Source organism: Moschus berezovskii, chromosome 15 (genome assembly GCF_049115385.1).
Source record: "Moschus berezovskii isolate FMDL1 chromosome 15, NW_MosBer_1.0, whole genome shotgun sequence".
NCBI lineage: Eukaryota > Metazoa > Chordata > Mammalia > Artiodactyla > Moschidae > Moschus > Moschus berezovskii.
Window position 1 is genome coordinate 56,655,834 of NC_142474.1, and position 18,093 is coordinate 56,673,926.

The 18,093-nt window shown below is 44.8% G+C and overlaps 1 protein-coding gene, 1 long non-coding RNA gene and 1 pseudogene across 7 annotated transcripts in view; 2 read left to right on the forward strand and 1 right to left on the reverse strand.

Moving 5' to 3' along the window:
* Positions 1–12,016, forward strand: part of BEND7 (BEN domain containing 7) — an 88,135-nt gene extending 76,119 nt beyond the window's left edge. For 2 of the 5 annotated variants that reach the window (XM_055428761.2, XM_055428727.2), the window contains one exon: positions 6,355–12,016. In XM_055428761.2, the coding sequence (XP_055284736.1) occupies positions 6,355–6,506 (152 nt within the window). In that variant the 3' untranslated portion in view covers positions 6,507–12,016. The remainder of the gene's footprint in view (positions 1–6,354) is intronic. The other 3 variants (XM_055428745.2, XM_055428753.2, XM_055428735.2) reach the window with 3 other exon arrangements.
* The window catches only part of LOC148775445 (uncharacterized), a 143,347-nt gene that overhangs the window by 79,689 nt on the left and 45,565 nt on the right, over positions 1–18,093 (reverse strand). For both annotated transcript variants that reach the window (XR_016039181.1, XR_016039180.1), the window contains exon 3: positions 5,110–5,271. This is a non-coding gene — a long non-coding RNA (uncharacterized LOC148775445). The remainder of the gene's footprint in view (positions 1–5,109; positions 5,272–18,093) is intronic.
* Positions 15,627–18,040, forward strand: LOC129554637 (mitotic checkpoint serine/threonine-protein kinase BUB1 pseudogene; annotated as a pseudogene).

Below are 18,093 nucleotides of genomic sequence, written 5' to 3' on the forward strand. Positions count from 1 at the left end.
CCCAAATCATCGGCAATAAACACAGCACAGTGCGGTGCAGAGGACACGCTGCCCTGCTAGCTCTGGTCTGCCATTTACAATCTCCTGGCAACCTGGACCAATGTCTCAACCTCTCTGAGCCTCGGGTTCTCCATTTATATAATGAGGCTGATACCTTCCACGGGGTGTTTTCAGAGATAAAATTAGATAAAGCATTGCCACTGATGGAGAGCAGATATATAATAATGCTCAAAAAATGCCCATGACCTTATTCTCCTTCCCTTTGCCAACTCAAAACAAAACAAAGTGACTCCTTTTCCTTGCACGTCTTAAAAGTACTTCTGTGTCTTTCTCCTGGCATCGTTGGTCAGATTTCTTCCCAAAGGGTCTCTGTTCCCAGAGTTCGCCTCCCCATCCCAGTTCACTTTATTTATTTCTTACTGGAGGATAATTGCTTTACAATGTTGTGCTAGTTTCTGCGGACAACGTCATGAATCATGAATATATGTACATATATACATAATCCCCTCTCTCCCATCCGACCCCTCTAGGTCATCAGAGATCACTGGCTGAGCTCCCCATGCTAGATAGCAGCTTAGAATCCATTGCATGTTGCCCTCTGACTTCACTCCTCTACATGAACGTTTGCCACATTCGCATCGGATCATCAGATTTCACTTGTTTATATTAACAGCTGAACTTGACCTCCACACTGATATTTATGCTGTCGAATCTCCTTCTTGACACGCTCTTCCCCCAGGTTCTGTGATTTCATTCTGTTTTTCTTCCAGATTCCCCCTCAGTGTCTGGGGTCTCCTTCCCTACCTCTTTCACTTCTGCCTGTCTCCTCTGTTCTGCATCCTCCCTGGTGACGTGCACTGACCCATCGTCCCCAGTGTGCGGCTCCAGGCTTGGCCATATCCTGAGTCCCGAGTCTTCATTCCCTGTGCCTCTGCTAATGGGGTCTGTTCATGCCCCGCCCCAGATTAAATACGTCTGACTTCCTGTTGGCTCCCAAATAAAATCCCTGCTAAACACCCCTCTCAGCACGGCATGCATGGTTCGTCACCGTCTATCGCCAGCCTCATCTCCTGCCATCAGCTTCTGCCCCCTGAAGCCACATCAGCCCCCTCCCTGGTCTGAAATCGGCTGCCACCCCCACACCCACTTTCTCTCTGCCTGGGAAACATGCAGCATCTCAAAGGTTACTTCCTCCCAGAGGCCTCACAGGCAGCCCAGACACTTTGATCTTCCACCACCAGATCAGTGACAGGGACACACCTGTCTCCTCCACGAGATCCTTGGGAGCAGAGGCTGTGTGTCCCTAAATGTTTAGAACAGTGTGTGCCACAGCGTGGACATGTGGGAATATTTGTTAAATGAACCAGTGAACCAATGAATAGAAACAAAAGGACAGAAGTGCACAGCAAACAGGTCTTAGCTCATTGCAGTCACGTGAAATCCTGGAGAATAACCCATCAGTTCCTTACTCGAGGTTCAAGTGCTTCCCCATACCCCCAGAACCTGGGGGTGGCTGTGTCCTGGGTACCCCTGCAGCCACTCTCCAGATGCCTGTCCTCCCTTCTCAGGTCCTTTCTCTCACTTCTCTGCCCCCATCTCCTTAGTCCTCTTGCTTCCCTCCGGATTGCTGCTTCTCCCAGCCTCCCCCAAAGGTTCAGAGTCGTGGGTCAGGATGCCTGGACCTCATGCTGAGGGGATTAACTGAGTAACACCTGGGAAGATTAACCTTCTGCTGGCGGGTCTCATCTCATCTCAGGCTGAAGGTCCCCTGTCTCTGCCTGGAGACGCCTTATAAAGGCCTCCTTGTGACTCTTGACCCCTTAGATCTCAGGCTCCAAGGAAAGAGCTCTTTGCAGCTGACTGACAGGTGTTAGGAAGGACAGCACCGTGAGTCACCCCTTGTTAAGTGAGCACTGGTGTCATGTTGGGTGCATGTCTCAGTTGATCCCTAATCAAATTTCAAGAATAAGCCTGAACCTGTCCCTGTTAGTATTAAGTCTTATGTTGCCTGAATTCTGCATTAACCCATCCTGACTGTTTTGAGTATGTGAGCACTTGTATCTACCTGTTGCTTTTCAGAGCAAATTCTCAAACCCCCAGAACAAAAGACACTAAGTCTATTGTCAGAGAGAACTGAGATTTATCACTGTGAAGATACTGAAATGTAATACAAGGTTAGTCCCAGGGAGACACAAAGAGCCACAGCCGCCCCACTCAGCCACTTGCTCCCCTGTGGTCCCTGCACCCTGGTCCCTGTCATGCCATCAGCTTCCAGCAAATCTGTACAGGCTCCTTCCACCAAAACCAGTCCGTGTCACAAGGGGTGATGGGAGCGCACGGGAGGGTGTAGGGAGCGCTCTGAGCTCCTCGGGAGCTTGCGGGGAAAGGATGGGATAAATTCTCATCCTGACGCTGCTGCCTGAGGAGCTGCAGAGACCACCCAGAGGAAGCGGGCTCGGTGTCCAGAGCCTGTGCCTGACTGACGGCGAGTGACTCACCTACCCCTAAAGCACTGGTAAACTCTAGTCTGAAGAGTCACCCTTGAAGGCAGAAGACAAGAAGTGCATCGGGCGTAGCGCGCTGCGCCTGCGCCGAGTACACTGGAAAGTACTGTTCTCAGAGACGCTGGACTAGAAGAACAAGCTCCGTTTTGATGTTGTTCCCCCCTCCTGTGTATATTTTATACATAAACACACCTCTTTTTTTTTTTGTTTTTTTCTGTTGTCAGATGCTGAGACCAATTACTCTAAGCTCTGGCCTCCATTCCCTTCCCTGTAACACACACGCACACAGTGGGGACCTTCCTCCCCATCCCCCAGATAGACTGGCCAGGGAACACACTTCTTAACCATCTCAGGGTTTGTGTATTTCCCGTGCATGTTGGTACAGAACGGGGTGCAGTCTCCGCCCACCCCCACCCCCATCTCACCTGCCAGATGACCGCCTGCCCTGCTCTGGGGTCGCTGTCTTATCTGATTCAGGACGTTTCCACTCTGGCCCTGGCGTTAGATTCTCTGCTCAGATAGCTGTGATTGGCACCTTGGCAGTTCTCTCCTGCCCTTCTAGCAGATTCTATCAGCATCTGAGAAGTAGAAGGTGACATAGAGCCCCAGGAGAGTGAAAATGGCAGCGCTCCTTCAGTGACCTGTCAAGTAGGCTCTGTCTCCCAGTTTCGGCAAATCTTGCCCCACTTCATTCTCTCTGAGCGGCACGGAAGCGGGACCCCAGCAAACTGGAACTGGAGCCACGTGTATTGCTGCCGTCACGTGATGGGAACTAAGGGGCCGGGGGTCAGTGACATCGCTTGCTCTTTTTGTGTTTCCTTCTCGGTCTAAGTGACAACACAGTGTCTTAAAGGTATTCCACAGCTTCGACCTGATTTATCATATTTGGCCCAGTTCCTGGAATTAGGTACACACTCTACCTGGGCAAACAATCAACTCACCGCTAAAGCCAGCCCTCACAACCTCCAGAAAAAAAGGAGTGCCCCCCACAGACTTGAAAGGTTGTTCTGCAAATCCAAATAGAAACTCATTCAGGGCTCTCATCACATGTAATAATTTTTCTTCGATAACTGGAATGATTCCTTTCCTGGTGTGGATTTTTTTTTTTTATCATTTTCATTAGATTATTTCCTCGGCACGGAAATCACAATTTTTAAAATTTGTGTTGGATCTAAGAGTAAAGCTGTCACTGCTATTACATTTTTATTGGACTTGTTCAATCTTCCTCAAATTTCACAACTTGCCTGTCACCAGAGAAGAAAGACTGTGAGCTTGTTGTTACAAACAGATGTTATAATTAAATTTAAGTAACAATCGTGTTCTTCATCCGAGACACTTGGCCCTGTTCGTGCAGCGGGCAGCTGCTAATTTATACATAATCCTTTACAGATTTGGGGGTTGTGTGTGTTTGGTTCTTACAGCACATATTTGCACAGGCCTGTTTTAAAAAGTGAGGATAGCTGAATTACAAAGTGATCAACTTCATCCCTGGAACTGATTTTTGTCATCACTAAGTGAAAAGCAGTTTTTCGTAGAAAGTAGAGAAAGTTACTAAAGTGTAAAATGAACTAAAACTTGAAGTTTTATAGACTCATACACCTAGAGAGCAGACCTGTAGTTGCCAAGGGGAAGTGGGGTGAGGGAGGGAAGGCGTGGGATTAGCAGATGCAAACTATTGTACATAGGACAGATAAACAATAAGGCTCTACTATACAGCACAGGAAGTTATACTCAATATCCTGGGATAAACCATAATGGAAAAGAAAATTAAAAAAAGAATGTCTATATGTATATAACTGACTTACTTTGCAGTATAGCAGAGATTGGCACAACACTGTAAAATCAGCTATACTGCAATTTAAAAAATTAATTAAAAAAACCTGAAGTTTTAAAAATGTAGCTTATACTGATGCATGTTATATATATTTGGACTATTAGTAGCAAAGAGATTAAGTCAAGGCATTAACTTGAGTCAAGTCCTTGGCAGAGTCACTTACTAGCTGTATTATTACCTTAGGTAAGCTTCTTAATGTCTGAATCCATTGCCTCATTTATTAAAATGGGCATAAGCTAGACCTACCTTGTAGGGGTTGTCAAGGATTAGATGACACGGTGCATAGTAAGTGCTCAGTAGGTGGTAAGCGTTTAGTAAATGGTGATGCCTGTCATAGCTATTATTATTATTACTGAAGAAAAATTTCAAATCCCAGACAATGAAAGATCATCTTCCTATTCAAGTTCACTGAAACCAATCAGAAGAGAATAATGTCAGGACATCCCTAGTGGTCCAGTGGCTAAGACTCCAAACTCCCAATACAAGGGGCCCGAGTTCAATCCCTGGTGAGGGGACTAGATCCCACATGCTGAAACTAAGACCCAGCACAGCCAAATAAATAAATAAATAATTTTTAAGAGAATAATGTCTTCTAAATATGAAAATAACATGCTTGTTATTTTTTTAAATATGAAAGAAAATTTTAAAATTTGTTAAAATTGAACAAAATTTTAAATAGCCATAAACTTTTCATGCAGAGAGAAACACTTTTAACATTGTAGTGTGAGCTGTATTTTGCCCATAAATCTATTGACAGAATTCTAATCTTACCATTTGTCCCACTGGATATGTTTCACATTATTAAGCATTCACCTACATCGTCATCTTCTCCAACCAAAACTGGTCTTGACTACTCTGTCTCGGTGTTTTCTCTTTGTGGTGGGTTTAGCAGGTGAAGGGCGATGGGTCTTTCATGGGCCAGCGTGTGGCAATCTGCAGACAGGATGGTAGAGAGGTAAACGAGGGGAAATCTCTGAATGTCTCCATCCATCTCCGAACCCTGATTGTGTCTAAAATCACAATGATCAGGAACTTCCGTGGCAGTCAGTGGTTAAGACTCCGCACTTCATCTGCAGGGGGCGTGGGTTCCATCCCTGGTGGGGGAAGTAAGATGTCAAGCAGCCAAAAAAAACCACAGCAAGCAGAACAAGAACAAAGCACGAGTTTGTGTCCCACCAGCTCAGCGTTACAGCGTGTTGCACGCAGCAGCCCTCACCCAACTGCCCTCTCGGGCACACGTGCAGGAAATTCCAACAGGGCCACAGCCTTCAGACAGAGGGAACAGGCCAGAGTGATCCCAGTAGCCGTGGGACCCATCCACGGCACGTCCGGGAAACTGACAAGCCCATCACTTACCAGGAAACAAACAGGCACCTTCATTTTTTTGTACTTGGTGGAAAGTTCTCTGTGACAAAAGGATCTGCCTTTGGAAAACTCTTAAGGGCGATTGAAATATATGAGATGAGCAGCATTTTGCATTTTAAAGCATAGAAGTGATGAATCTTTTGAAGAAATGCTTATTATTCTTTCTGATTTTATCCATGACTTTATGTCGATTTTAGGTTGAGTTTCCAGCCATCAAAAAAGGTTTCGTTCCCAAGCTGTCATAAGCCTGCCCCAATGTTTCTGAGGATGACCAGTAAAATTCTGCCATAGGAATTCACTGACCTCCATGCTTGCAACAATCATGTTTAAACAATTCACCCCAGATTCTGGGTAGATACTGAAGCCTATGTAAATAAGCGAAAATGAACTGAAATCATCAATGAGTGCTAGAATAAGGATCATAAGATATAAAAAAATTTAATACATGAAAATAGATTTTATATCATTTAAAAAATTTTTTATTTAAATAATGCTCCTAAAATCTCCAATGTGATCCAGCCTAAACTGAGAAGGGAAAAGAAAGATGAAAACTATTATGTATGCTGGAGTTTTTAAATTGTATTACCGTATTAGGCAGAATGAATGAGTGCCTTGAAACTAATGAGATTTGTGTTTTATGTTTGTAACTAGCAGAGGCAGCTGACGGTGATGAACGGCTGGACAGTGTTTCTCTAACCCCAACAGGTAAAACACATTTCCATTTTCATCACCCACTGGAAAATATGGCATATGAGAATATTTGCATTGAAAATGTTTTTAACATCAGAGATGCCGATGCTTGAGCAAACTACTTCCATTAAGAGACCCTGCCCCTAGTCCTCAGAGGAGCTCAGTGCCCTGTGTTCAGGGAGATTTTGCAAATTGAATATGAAAAGCTACAGTCTTCTCACATTCTGTTTCATCTTCTTGAAAACCTCAGAACAGCAAGTCCTAAGAACTTAGTGTCACATTTTGCCTCCCCAAACCTTGGGACGTTAAAAAGATAACTATTTTAACATAAAATGATATTTCTGTTTAGATTAGGGATCATCTGTTTTATGATGGGACTCCTGTCTGTCCTGGCCTCTCCCTCCTTCCCCCCAAAGGCTTTGAGGGGCAGTATCACCACTCTCCCTATAATGCTGCTGCTGCTGCTAAGTCGCTTCAGTCGTGACCGACTCTGTGCGACCCCACAGACGGCAGCCCACCAGGCTCCCCCGTCCCTGGGCTTCTCCAGGCAAGAACACTGGAGTGGGTTGCCATTTCCTTCTCCACTCCCCATAATGGGCACCCTTCAAATACTGTGCTTTGAGTGAGTGAATAAGCTGATCCATCTAGCCGGGTGGCTAACACTGTAACCGGATCAGCTGACTATAACATCTCACTGATGCATCTGCAGCAGGGAGAAGCTGCAGGCTTCATTCAAACTTATTATTTAACTCTCCAGTAATCCTTCCAACCTTGGACTCTACCTGTGCCTCAGTTCTCACCCGAGAGCCCAAGGGACAGGTGTCTGATCAGTGAGCCACATGACAGAGTTTATCCCTCAGTTGGTCTCAAGACTCTGTATTGACTGCTCTTGAAATACCTGAAGAGCCTCTAACAACCAAACCCAGACACCGCCCCCCGCACCTCCCCCGACAAAAACCCCGTCGATGAACAAGCTCAGCTCAGTGTGCTCTCTCCCTTTGACATGGTAGAGCCAGCAACTATGAAAGGCATGTGTAGGAACTCTGCGAGGCCACGTGTACACAGGCAGCACTCACCCTCACTTCAAGATGCACAGACACACATTAGTGAACTTCAGAGTAGGCACAGCCGCACAGTGAGAAGGTGCTTTGTCTGTCACCGAGTAACTAAGCAACAGATAGATGGATAGATAAATGAAATAAACTGCGGAGGCCAACAGCAACCTGCTTCTATCAAGGTCTCACTGGATATAGTCATTACAGAAATGCCAGAAAAGTGGTTTCTCTTCTAGTTTGGCTATGTGTCCGTATTTATGAAGGAAGAGAACTGAAATGCATGATCTCTATTGTTCCTGTCCTTCTCTGAGTATCAGGACGATTCCCATTATCCTTGTTCTGACCTCCCCCTCCCAGTGGAGGCATGAAGCGCTGCTACTAATGATGAGATTGTCCCCTTTCGGGAGGCCCTCTGGTGGAACCCCTGGCTCTACTTGTATCTGTTGGCCAAAAAGTTAATTGGAAACTTTTGTTTCCAGTGTCTTATGGAAAACCCCAATGAACTCTTCTGCCAACCCAATACTTTGCAGGGTTCCTCCCCAACCAGCCCCATTGTCTTCAGGGCATTTGCACAACCATCTGCCACAGTGGGCTTTTAAGAAGTATATTATTTGAAAACCACTCCCCTTGAAATAATACCTTTGCATTTTCCCATCTGAAGATGGAGGCAGAGAGATGTTTCAGATGAGAAAATTGAACCCGGGATGGTAGAACCGCCTCATGGAACTGAAAACACTTTCAAGGACTCTGAGAAAAAAGGAACGTTAGAGATCATCTAGTCCTGTCCCTCGTTTTTATCCAGTCCTTTTATTTTACAGGTAAAAAAGCCTGAGGCCCAGAAACACTAAATGACTTTCTCAAGGTCTCACAGCTGGTTGGTGGCCTGGCCGGAGCCCAGGCCTCTCAACTCCCAGCCGGTCCACTGCGTAGCTTTCTTAAACCTTCTCTGCATGTTTCCTAGAGATCCTAAGAGTTGATGGATGTACTAATCCTGTAGGATTCCATTTCAGTGTCGCCCCGTCATAAGCTGACCTGAAGTCTGCTGCAGTTCAGCTCTCGGGTTTGTCCTCAGATTCGAGGCTTTGAGGTCCCAGTGAGGGCAGTTGTAGGACACCCCGGCAGGTCTTTTCACTAGACTTCTGCTAGAGATTTGATACAAATCACTAGACAGCGTGAGAAACAATACCACTTAATCATCTCGAAAAAGGGAAAAGAAGTCATGGATTGGTGTCCGAATCTTGCAGTTGTGGAATTAAGTGATCTTGATTAGACTAGCATGTCTCCCCAGAGCCTCTAACCTAAACTCATATCCTGGGGCTTCTCTGAACACAGCGCCACCACCGTATGTTCTCTTCTTCCCTTCCGTTCCGTCGCTCAGTCGTGTCCGACTCTTTGCGACCCCGTGGACTGTAGCCTACCAGGCTTCTCCGTCCATGGGATTCTCCAGGCAAGAATACTGGAGTGGGTTACTGTTTCCTTCTCCAAGGGATCTTCCCGACCCAGGGATCGAACCCGGGTCTCCCGCATTGGAGGCAGATGCTTTAACCTCTGAGCCACCTTCTTAGGAGTCTCCTAATGAGACCATCCGAGACCGTCCCATACATGCAGCTTCCTTCCTGGATCTGAGACTCACTGGCCAGATCGTCCTCCTCTGGTCATCTGGTCTATCTGAGTCAGCCGCAGTTGGTCTTTTTTTAAAGATTTAACAATGTCTTTATTATCCGGTTAAGGTCTTTTTGCTCCTTCCAAATTCATGTGTGTTGAGGCGGGCTGGGGGAGGGGTATAACTCCCCAAGTGTTTCTGTGAACCAGAACCGACCAGGCCAAGTTTACAGTCAGGTGTCAAATGACATTAATCTCAATCCATCACACTTAAGCAATCTTCTGTTTGTCTAGTTTTAACAAAATGAATACAAATTTTATAGTGGAAAAACATTTTCTTAATTTCTCTTCCCTCAACCCTTTCAGTAAGCATTTTTGAGCAAGACCAGGTATCTGCACTGAGTTGGGAGACTTCTGAATTTGAAATAGGTTAGTGCAGAGTGCACCTAGGCTTAGCATTTTGGGGTCATCATTTGGCATCCATTTGCATACTTTTAGAAATTAATACAGAAAAGTATAATGAAGAAAATGTAAATTACTTTTGCCACCCAGACACAGTCATTATTATTGGGTATTTTTCCCCCAGCCTTTTCTCTATATTTTTTTTTTAAGTTATATGCTGGAGGTCAGATCCATCCAGTTGGTTCCCTAAGGTTTTGTTCTGTTTTGGTTGACCACCTAACAAGAATTTTCCATTTTATTACAAATCTCCATACACATTCTTTTAATAGCTGCACAATATTCTGTTTTACAGGTAAATCATATTTTATTTAGCCATTTTCTATTGCTGGATAATAGATGTGAACATCCTCTAGAAGTAACCCACATTCATGGATTTTCCTGTAAAAAAAATCATTATTGCAGATTTCTAATGGCCTAAAATTGCTCATCTGGCACACCTAAAGCCTTGGTTCAGAAATAGTGATTTAGATATAAGACACAGACGCCTCCCCAAGAGGTCCTACATCTGGCTGTGTCATGGACGAGCATACAAGCCCTCCCTAGAGAAGGGAACCCCCTTCACGCTCTTGTCTCTGTTGTAGGTCATATACTTGACACCAGGAGAGAAAAACCAGAAGACACAGGGACAGCTTTCACTGCCTAGACTTTCCTTTAGTGACCCTGCTCCTTAGTACACACAGCTCTTCCACTTGAATCTCCTCAAAGATCCACTAGCATTTCAGGTCACTGCAAGGCGTGGGCATTCCATGGAGCTGACCCGTCATGTTTGAATAGTTTTCATATTCTTTGTCATATGCAATAATCAAGCCTCCAATTTGGTTTAAGACTTTTTAAAAATCATCTTTAGAGTTGAACTGTCAGCCTTTCAATGTCCAACATATCATTCGGTTGGTTCGTTGTCCATCAAAAAGGAGCAGTTTTCTTTTTTTTCTTTTTTTCATTGTGAATATGGTGGAGAGTTTGGAAGCACACATTTTAACATAAATTGCTTCAGTGCATTTTATAAAGGAGAGTAGCCCTTTCAGGACTGAAGGAGCAGTGGTGAAGGCCAAGATTAAAACTGTCATCAGCCTTGAAGATGGAAAAGTTGTTTTGGGAGACAGAGTGACTCTAACCTATTAGATGAAATCATTTGTGACATCATTCCCCCCCAAAATAATCACGTCCCTGATAAGTGCAAATGATACATGAATTGTCAGGAAAGAAAAATCTTTCACATAGGCTGTGTCAGCACAGTGACAAAATACCTAATTGAAAGGTGAGAAACTCAGAGTAAGCAGCCTTCCACATGGTACCCAACAACTGTTTTAACAGATGGCTCTAACTGAGTAGTCCAGGGTTGTGGCATCGTGTGGCAACTGGCCACAGATGTACTTAACCTTCACACTTCATTCAGTTCTAGCACACGTGCTCTCCACTTGACATAAAACCAACAAATGAAAATGTGGGTTCATTTCCAAGAAGTATTTTGGCATGTAGGTATTTGTTTTACAGAAATATTTATCTCCAGATTCCTTTCTCTAGTTGAGATGGTGAATTTAAAATAACCTGTTTGTTTAGAAGCATTACTTTTACACCTCATTTACTGTAGAAAGCAAATTACTATGAATCTTTGACACTTGACCCAACGGCCAAAAGTTGACTTGAAAGGAACTTGGGAAAGTAGAAACACCAAACATTGGGGAGGGGGTATGCTATACTGTCATTTAACACATGTCCCTAACATTTAATTGATCAAAGCAGAGAGCGTTAGGGCTCAGAGTTATATCTCAGGCCCTCAGTCCCACCCCCTCATTTTGCAGTAAGGCGGCTGAGGAGTGAAGGCAAGGGACAACCTGGGCTGGGCCGTCAATGGGCTAGCGAAACCAGGAGCCTCAATTCCTTCCTACCCCATCCAAGGTACTGGTGCCTTACGTGTGACTCAGGGCAGTTGACCTTGAGCCAGGAAGAGAGCTTCAGGGGGATTCTGGAATCCACTAAAGACCAGCTAGTTAACCCAAGGCCATGGGAGGCGTCCCTGTGAAGTGACAAAGCTGGTCTAGGTGTGGTTTATAGACTCGATCCAGCTGCTAGACAGCTACATCTCATACATGTGTATCTTTTGTCTTCGTTTTGGAGCCTCCAGGAAGGTTCAGAGAAATGGTTTCCATCACAAGTTTAGTCAGCCTTTTCGGTTTCAGGCCAGTTAGTAACCCCTTCCCTGAAACCCACCCCTCTGTTCATCACAGAGTCAAACGAAGTACTGTGAACCCAAGCTTTTGTTTTTCTACAAGGCTGTTTTAAAATTTGTCTTCTCCCTCTCAGAAGGAAGTCTTAAGGGAATTGAAAAGATTAATTAGTGACCTTTCACCTCTGTTATAATACTATGAATACGATGAATAGGTTGGGAATAAAGGTAGAAACATTTACCTTACGGCTGTGGAATCTGTTAAATATACACCATGAAACTTCAAAGCACTTCCTGCCAAGACTGGGTGAGAGCTTGAATTTTTCACTACTTGAGAGGGGGGTGGGGATTGTTCAGCTCACAGATATGTGCAATGGATTCACAAATTGGAAATACGTGTTGTAAAAGTGCAACAGCAAAATCATTTTTGTAAATTAAAACTGTATTTGTGTTTACTTAACTGTGACTACTGTTCAGACTCTACTCAGAAATCCTTTTTATAGGCTTTCTTAGCAAAAAAAAAAAAATTATTCCATACCTATGGATCATGTCTCAATCTTCTGTATATATGTTTTATTAATATGTAAATATTTAGATTTTTTTAAGATTACTATGTTCTTTAAAAAAAAAATTCCACGCAAGGCTAGTTGTGAAAATGGTGTTAACATGTGTTGTGATATCAAGTCCCAAGATGCCCTTTATGTCTGTTCTGGAAGAAAACAATAAATTACTTTAATTGAACGCGCCTGTCTCGTGCCTGTGTGCCAGCGCTCCCGTGTTTATGAAGAGGAGCCAGTGCAAGCCATTAATTAAAAGGTATTTATTAATTCTCTGGTGATCCTGCGTGAAAGTTTTATCATCTCTTTACGAAGTTAATTTTTAAAAATAAACGCACGGACCAGATCACCACCAGAAAGAGCGTCTTGGAGCGTCTCAAGTCACAGGCTCTGCCTGGCAATCAGATCAATGGCAAGCCCCACAGTAACACTTGAGCAGTAAGTACTGATATGCTTGAAGCCTAATTTTAAATGAATTAGGTGTCTTCATAATCTTCACTTAAAAGGTTAAGCCCCGCTTCTATGGAAACAACACATCAGAAGGACAAGTCAGTCTCATCTAATGCAAAGTGGCTGTTCAAACCTAATTGCTTTTATTCTCCTCTCTGAACACAGAAGGGTGCTACTCTTCATGGGCACTTGCCCCCTCCTGCCTCCAAAGGCCCCCCCGGGCGGGTCTGTCAGCTCTGTCCAGGCTTTGGTTCAGGATCCAGTTCTTGGGCCCTCGTTTGAGGCGATGGGGGTGGTGGGCTAGTCTACACCTGGGAGGACGGTAAGAAAGCCGCTGGATTCAGGAATGAAGGTGACAAGGGTGAACTGCCTGGAAAGAAAGGAAGTCAAAACTCCTGCCAACCGATCCTTCATGAACCCTCCATGTACCTACATCCCTTGGAAGCTGAGGGTCTGGCCCCAACCTGCCTCTCATGCTGTAACTGCTCCCCTGCCCTCCCCTCCCCACACACAGGGCTTGATATGGCCCATTTGCCAGGGAATTACTTGTATTTTTTTTTTAATTATTGCTATGTCATGTGATTTGGCCCTGGGACACCTTTGTTCCCACCTGCTGGTGAAGATCTGTGCTCTCTAGTTCTCCTGGTTGACACCCTGAAGAACTTTCTCATCTAGTGAGGGGAGGGGATCGAGTTTCACCACCAGAAGGGGCATCGCTTGCATTTTTGTATAAGAGCTCACACACCTGCCTCAGGTGTCTCCTACAGGCCCGCCCTTAAAACTAAGTATGGGTGGATGGTGGCTGACTCATTTCCCAGTCCTGCCCAAGCACTTACTGAACACTTGTTGTCGGTAGATGCTGTGTTGGTTTAGCACAGCCAGGGTTGGGAAGCAAGGGGTAAAGGCTGGAGCTGGGGCAGCCTGTCAGCCTGGGACCATCCCACAAAATGGGGCAGCTGTGGGGGCCACTGAAGGATTCTGAGTAAGAGGTCTGATCAGAGTTACAGTCACCCTTGATGGGTCTGGCTAAAGTCTGGAGTGTTAAGTGGAGGGGAGGGGCACGTCAGGAGCAGGGAGTCCCATTAAGAATTGGTGGGAACATCTAAGGATGGCGAGAGGATCCCAGAGGACCAAGCCCCACATGCTAAAGCACAGGAGGACCAAGAGGACTCAGTGATGCACCAGCTCCGCTGGAGGAGGGAGTGCAGCCTGCGAGAGGAGGGAGGAGGTGTGGACCGCGATACCCAGGTCTCCGGCTGGAGAACCATGAGATTGGAAACATGGGGGGAGGGGCAGTTTGGAAAGAGATGACAGACAAGTTCAGGTGCACATGGTACTCCGTTTCTTCTTTCAGTGAGTGGTTGCTGAACACTTAGGGTCTGCCTGTACAGTTCTGGGGGCTAGGAGCACAGCCGTGAGCCCCAGGGAATACCAGCACGTAAAGTCTGTTGAGTTCCTGAGTTCCGGAACAAGAAGAGGGAACTTAAACTGAGCAGCTTTGTCCCAAGCTAGAGTTGATCAAGATTTGAAGCCCCATTCATTCCACATAATTCAAGTCTGAACTAAACTACATCATAATATAGGGGTCTGTCAGCTCACGAGAAGCCCCAGTCCCTATCAAGTCACAGTCTTTCAGTCCCTTTGGATCACTTACTATGCTCTGAGATTATCTTGTTTATTTATGTTTATTATCTGTTTTTCCTCGGGAATCTAAGCATCATGATGTCACAGGGATCTTTAAGGCCACACAGATTTCAGTCCTTGGGGAAAACACGTTTTCAGGACCCCCACTTCCCATCCCCTCCAGCAGAGGCGGACTAGGACACTTCCCTCTCCCTCTTCTGTGTCCCATAGCCTTCGATCACGTGGACTTTCTTTCCCTGTGTTGACACTTCATAAGTGTCCATAACTCTGCTGGAGTTATGGGTGATCCCCAGGAGAATCCAGTAACTAATGATTCAGAACAAAGCTTTGAATTTTCACAAGCCAACTCCGTTTGCATTTTTGTAACCTCTGAAGGTATGATATTGATCATCCCTCCCAAAATACATATTATATGCATGCATTTATTATTTATTTCTATTTTGTTACCGGTGAAACTAAAAGAATGTAAAATGAATCATAATGGGGAAGCCAAAGAACAATAAAGAAATGGAGCCCTTGTGGGATAATCCACAGCATGCTGTGCTTTCACACTGATGTTCCAAATAGACTTGATACTTATAGGCCTTTTAATTTTTTGCCATTATAATCTGTTAATGCTGAGAAATTAAAGGATATTTTAAACTTAAACTTTGAAACTAAGCTACTTCAGCTAATTTCTTTAAAACACATTTCAAAAATGAAGCTGAGCAGCTGAAACTGCTGCTGGCCTGGGTCCTCTCACCATGGATAACCCGGAAAATGTTTTTCAAATGTGTGAAGCCCATATGCATAGCTGCAAGGGTGATGACCCCCATTTGGTGAATGGGAAAGTTACATGCAATGGGTAGAAGAGAATTTTCCTGACAATAAAGAATACTTCAGTTCAGTTGCTTAGTCGTGTCTGACTCTTAGTGACCCCATGGACTGCAGCACGCCAGGCCTCCCTGTCCATCACCAGTTCCTGGAGTGTACTCAAACTCGTGTCCATTGAGTTGATGATGCATCCAACCATCTCATCCAACCATTCTCCTCCCGCCTTCAATCTTTGCCAGCATCAGGGTCTTTTCAAATGAGTCAGCTCTTCGCATCAGGTGGCCAAAGTATTGGAGTTTCAACTTCAGCATCAGTCCTTCCAATGAATATTCAGGACTGATCCCCTTTAGAATGGACTGGTTGGATCCCCTTGCAGTCCAAGGGACTCTCATTCTCCAACACCACAGTTCAAAAGCATCAATTCTTCGGCTCTCAGCTTTCTTCACAGTCCAACTCTCACATCCATACAAGACTACTGGAAAAACCATAGCCTTGACTAGACGGACCTTTGTTGGCAAAGTAATGTCCCTGCTTTTTAATATGCTATCTAGGTTGGTCATAGCTTTCCTTCCAAGGAGTAAGCGTCTTTTAATTTCCTGGCTGCAGTCAGCATCCGCAGTGATTTTGGAGCCCAAAAATAATAAAGTCTGTCACTGTTTCCATTGTTTCCCCATCTATTTCCCATGAAGTGATGGGACCAGATGCCATGATCTCAGTTTTCTGAATGTTGAGTTTTAAGCCAACTTTTTCACTCTCCTCTTTCACTTTCATCAATAGGCTTTTGAGTTCCTCTTCACTTTCTGCCATAAGGGTGGTGTCATCTGCATACCTGAGGTTATTGATATTTCTCCCAGCAATCTTGATTCCAGCTTGTGCTTCTTCCAGCCCAGTGTTTCTCATGATGTACTCTGCATATTAGTTAAATAAGCAGGGTGACAATGTACAGCCTTGACATATTCCTTTCCTGATTTGGAACCAGTCTGTTGTTCCATGTCCAGTTCTAACTATTGCTTCTTGACCTGCCTACAGATTTCTCAGGAGGCAGGTCAGGTGCTCTGGTATTCCCATCTCTTGAAGAATTTTCCACAGTTTGTTGTGAACAACTTCATTAGAGCATCTAATGAAGGAATTTTTAGATAAGAAGTGATATTACTTGACCCAAGGTTCACCAATTATTGTTTAAAATTTGCAACAGTACAACAGTGACCATCACCAGTTTTTTGAGTTTCTGTACAACCAGGGGATCGGAACCTGGTCAGTTCCTCTGTCAAACCTAGGGAGCTGCTGCAACAACAGTACAGGATGTTTCAGACACACCTCACTGAGGCCCTTTGCCAACTCAAGCAAGAACCTCAGAACCTCTGCTTGATGCTCAGATTTTAAATCAAAGGTAACTCAAAATCAAATCCCAAAATAAATCAGCCTGCATTTCTAAGAATCAGAGTCCACAACTTTCTGGAGCAACACCTGCAGCTGGTGATAAAGGGTCGACCATGGAACAAAGGGTGATCACGATTTCTAAATGGGCATATTCTGCACACACATTTGTGGCAGACAAAGCTGATGTTCAGCAGTTTGTCATGTATTGCAAGGAGAAGCTTATTTGCGGAGAATTGGAGTTGTCCTTCAAAGAGCTGAGAGCCCAGAAATATAATCTATGGAGAAAGCAGGGACAATGGGTAAATGACGAGAGACATTATATGAAAAGGAAAGAAGCAAATGCTTTTGAAGAACAACTATTAAAACAGAAAATTGACGAGCTTCATAAGAAGTTACACCAAGTAGCAGAGGTGTCTCATGAGAACCTGCCCTCTTCCCAGGGGATGTCTGAAGTCAGTCCAGCATGTTAGGGGCCACACACAGACTCCCAGCAGGAACTAAGAGTTCTGAGTCTTCCAGCCATCCCTCAGCAGACCTCGAAGAATGTGGATGAGAAACGAAGAGAGGCAACTTCTGTTCCTCCTATGGCAAATGCTGTCACCGCTGCTTTGGTTGTTCCCAGCAGTCAACCAGAGTGTAGCTTGCCCAGTTCCTTTGGCAGGCCAACCAGTGATGGACACCATGTTTTCAGGGGCCAGCAAAGATGCCAGGTGTGTGAACAAAAGTACTCATGAATTCAGGCCACAGAGTGGAGCAGAGATCAAAGGAGGGTGTGAAACACAGAGGTTATTAACACAAGCTCCTTTCACGCAACTCCAAACACATCACTGGCACCAGTTCAGGTGACACCATCCAAAGTGCGGCCATCACCCACTGTGCACACAAGGTAAGCTCTTGGTTTCATCGTGAATATGTTTCAGGCTCCAACAGTTCCTGATATTTCTGATGACAAAGAGGAATGGCCATCTCTAGGTCAAAATGAAGATTTGTTTGAAACCAAGTTTCAAAAAAATGTAACATCTTCTGGGGCTTGGGGAGTCAGTAAGATCATCTCTTCTTTGTCATCTGCTTTGCCTGTATTTGAAGATGGAAACAAATAAAATTATGGGTTCAGTTCAGTTCAGTCGCTCAGTCGTGTCCGACTCTTTGCGACCCCATGAATCATAGCACGCCAGGCCTCCCTGTCCATCAACTCCCGGAGTTCACTCAAACTCACGTCCATCGAGTCGGTGATGCCATCCAGCCATCTCATTCTCTGTCGTCCCCTTTTCCTCCTGCCCCCAATCCTTCCCAGCATCAGAGTCTTTTCCAGTGAGTCAACTAGTCACATCAGCCAAAGTATTGGAGTTTCAGCTTTAGCATCAGTCCTTCCAATGAACACCCAGGATTAATCTCCATCTCCTTTAGAATGGACTGGTTGGATCTCCTTGCAGTACAAGGGACTCTCAAGAGTCTTCTCCAGCACCACAATTCAAAAGTATCAATTCTTCGGCAATAAGCTTTCTTCACAGTCCAACTCTCACATCCATACATGACCACTGGAAAAACCATAGCCTTGACTAGATGGACC